General features: G+C 24.3%; 1 protein-coding gene across 1 annotated transcript; it reads right to left on the bottom strand.

The window, feature by feature from the left end:
* Positions 1–334: 334 nt before the first annotated feature.
* On the bottom strand, positions 335–2,487 carry LOC129962410 (keratin-associated protein 19-2-like). The gene is made up of 3 exons (XM_056076168.1): positions 2,405–2,487; positions 1,144–1,422; positions 335–422 (listed from the first exon to the last, which is right to left on the bottom strand). The coding sequence occupies exons 1-2, from the start codon at positions 2,417–2,419 to the stop codon at positions 1,147–1,149; spliced, it is 291 nt and encodes a 96-aa protein (XP_055932143.1). The 5' UTR covers positions 2,420–2,487; the 3' UTR covers positions 335–422; positions 1,144–1,146.
* Positions 2,488–3,339: the final 852 nt, after the last annotated feature.

Genomic DNA, 3,339 nt, shown 5'->3' with positions numbered 1-3,339 from the left:
AATAGTATTTAATTATTGCATTATTCGAGTTAATATAAACCCAGTGGCTAAAATAATGAAACATATAAATATAAAATTTGTTTAAAATGTATTTTTAAAAATTATTAAAATTACATAAAGGGATTGCAAGAAAATAGGAACTTATTTCACAGATTTATTGCACAAAACTATCTTTAAAATGGTTAATTGGTAAAGGATAATTTATTCTTTGGAAATTTTATTTATCTTTTTTTAATTATTTTTATTTTATTTTTTTATTTAAATTAAATAAACAAATTTTCACAAATAAAAAGACACAGAAAAGTAAATGAACATTTACATTTTTATTAAAATAGCAACCCTTTCACATCAAGATTGAATTGTATTGTTCCGTTTCCTTAACCAATGGAAAACAACATTGCTTAGTTGGTTCTGTATTTTGTCTGGAAAAGAATTAAAAGCACTTATTATAGTATTTTGTAATTAACTAAATGATGGATAAAATCATTTAATTTGATTAATAATTATTTTTAAAAGTATTAAAAAACACCAGTTTTTATTATAACTGTTGTATATTTTTTAATAATTAATTTCATTAATCATAAAAGAAAAACAAAAATAGTAGCATTTAAAAATATCTGGATTGAAAATATTTCGTTTTAACTTAGTAAACAAGTAAATGATTGAATACTATTTATGTGACATATTTAAATATTCAATGATATGGCATTCAACTTATTTATATCTTTTAAAATAGAATTTATAATTTCTTAAAATTTGATTTTGTCAGAAGTATTCTAAAACTATTATGTGTTATGTGAGCTCATAGCACCTCTATAACATTATGTAGTGAGTTCACATAACACAAAACAGATGCATCCCGCAAGAAAAAAGCAATTTATATGAAATATTTAATACTTAACAAGTAACCAAATAATATTTTTTTAAATATAATATAAATGTATTCTGTAATATCCACCTAGATCAATGTAGGCAATCAACCACCAAGTACAGGGTGACGTATCTTTTAACAAAAGTTATAAATACTACAAATATTTAGAATATATAAATAAAGGCTGTTATTATAAATAATTCTATTGAGAAGATACACTTATTATTTTGTGTAGCTGGTATGAAAAAATGAAAATCTCTGAAGTGTTTTACCATTTAGAAATATCCATAGCCTCCATATCCGAGACCACCATATCCATAACCCCCATATCCGAGACCACCATATCCAAGACCACCATATCCATAACCACCGTATCCAAGGCCATATCCACCATATCCGAGACCATAGCCGTCATATCCGAGTCCATATCCGTGTCCCTGTGCTTTTTTGAAATATCTGCTGCTGATTCCGTGGCCATGGCCGTGGTGGCTGTAGTGGGGAATGACGTCCAGAGAGCAAGCAGCAATGGCTACTAGGGCCAAGACGAGGATCTATGAAATGGAAAAATTATATTTTTATAAATTGCAGAAGCTTTAAAGGCCTTTTTTAAATTTTAAATGAATTTTCCTTGCATTTTTTTGAGTTTATTACTATTAAATGAGTTCATAAATTGAAAAGAAATGATGACTCTGTTTAATGAATTTTTTAGAAACTCTGGTTGATTTTTGAGGATTTTGAAGCAAACCTTAAAAAAATTTATATTATTACAAAATTTATTCAATTTATATTTAGAATTTTATTCAAATACATTTTATATGCATTACTGTTACTTAGTAGCATGTATAAAAAGCGTTTTGTAGTAATTATAGTAAATAGAATTTTTCATGAATTTATTTAAGTTTTGGAAGAAAATATTGAAAGTATTTTCATTTAAGGTTTTATAACTTAAAGATACATTTGGATAACTTCTGTTAAATCTACTTAATGTTGTCGAAAATTTTATTAATTTTTCAAAAGTATTTTTAATATTTAAAAGTATTATTAATTTTTCAAAAGTATTGTTAATATTTAAAAGTATTATTAATTTTTCAAAAGTATTTTTAATATTTAAAAGTATTGTTAATTTTTGCTCAAAAAAATTAATAAATGACGGAGTAAATTTTATCTCTGAGTGTTTTTGTATAACTTCTGAGTAAATTTGATAAGTCATTGATAAAGTAATAAACTAGTAGAAGGAACTTTAATCTGTTGATATTTTTTTTACATGTTTGATATATTTTAAATAAGTGGAATTAGTATTTATACATTTTATTCCTAATTAAAACTTGTGCTTAATCATAATAGTTTTATCATACTTCAATTTTATACGATCGACTAAAAACAAATTTTTTTGAAGTAATTTAATAAATTTGTAACTAATTTCTCAACAAATTATTATGCATATTTGAAACTCCAAATAAAGGCCAATTTTAAAAATAATTTAGCAATTATTTCAAATGACTAGGAAAAAATAATTCAAAACTTTTTACTTACCACGGTTTTTATCATTTTACTTGTTTCAAATTGAATTATTCGAATGAATTAATTTTCCTTTCAACTACTTCCTTTTATATACACTTTTATGAAGTACTCAAATATGAGGAAATGTCAAGGACAGCGATTATAACATGCTTACGAAATCTAAACCATGTCGGAAATGGCTATCTTATTGGAATCGGAAGAGGATTTAGCTATTTATATCCATTTAAGAATAAAATTACTAATTCCTAAAAGCTTAGAAATGCTTCAATGCTTTTCTTTATCTTCAAAGTAGATTTTTTACAACTTTTTTAAAGCAATTTTTATGTAATAGTTGGATTAATTTAGGTGAAAGTGTTTTAATCTTAATAGGAATTTAAAAAAACAAATACTGCCTAATCAAGAAGAAAGAAAATAGGACAGAAAAATGACTGTGATTTCCGAACCTTCAAATCGAGGATTCATGACCTTCAAGAATCGACATGCTCTGCTTATGACGTTAGATTCAAATTCGATTTAATGAAATAATTCTAAAAAAAATCAGTTTTTGCTTCATAAATGTCTTTTATTGTTCCAAATTTTGCTAGTTAGTTTGAATAATATATATATTTAAAAAAAACCAATTATAAAAAAAAATTATCAGAAATTTTTTGAGTATTAACACATTAGTAAATTTGTGGTATACGGTTTCCTAGACATATCCGTTCTTTAAGAAACTGTTGATGATATATTTAAAAACGGATGAAGTTACTTTATTTCATTAACACAGTGAGTTCTTCATCCTCATTTTGCTCCATTAGTTATGTTTTTATTTTTATAATTTCCAATATCACATACATAAAAATACCGATTTCTTGCAAAAAATACTAGCTCGCTTTTTTACTATTTAAATACGATTTTTATGTTATTATAAATAAATTGCAATTATATTATAATTTTTTGTTGCATTT

This window comes from Argiope bruennichi, chromosome 2 (genome assembly GCF_947563725.1).
Source record: "Argiope bruennichi chromosome 2, qqArgBrue1.1, whole genome shotgun sequence".
NCBI classification, from domain to species: Eukaryota; Metazoa; Arthropoda; class Arachnida; order Araneae; family Araneidae; genus Argiope; species Argiope bruennichi.
The sequence above is the reverse complement of the archived record's forward strand: the minus strand, read 5'-3'. Positions and strand labels throughout refer to the sequence as shown.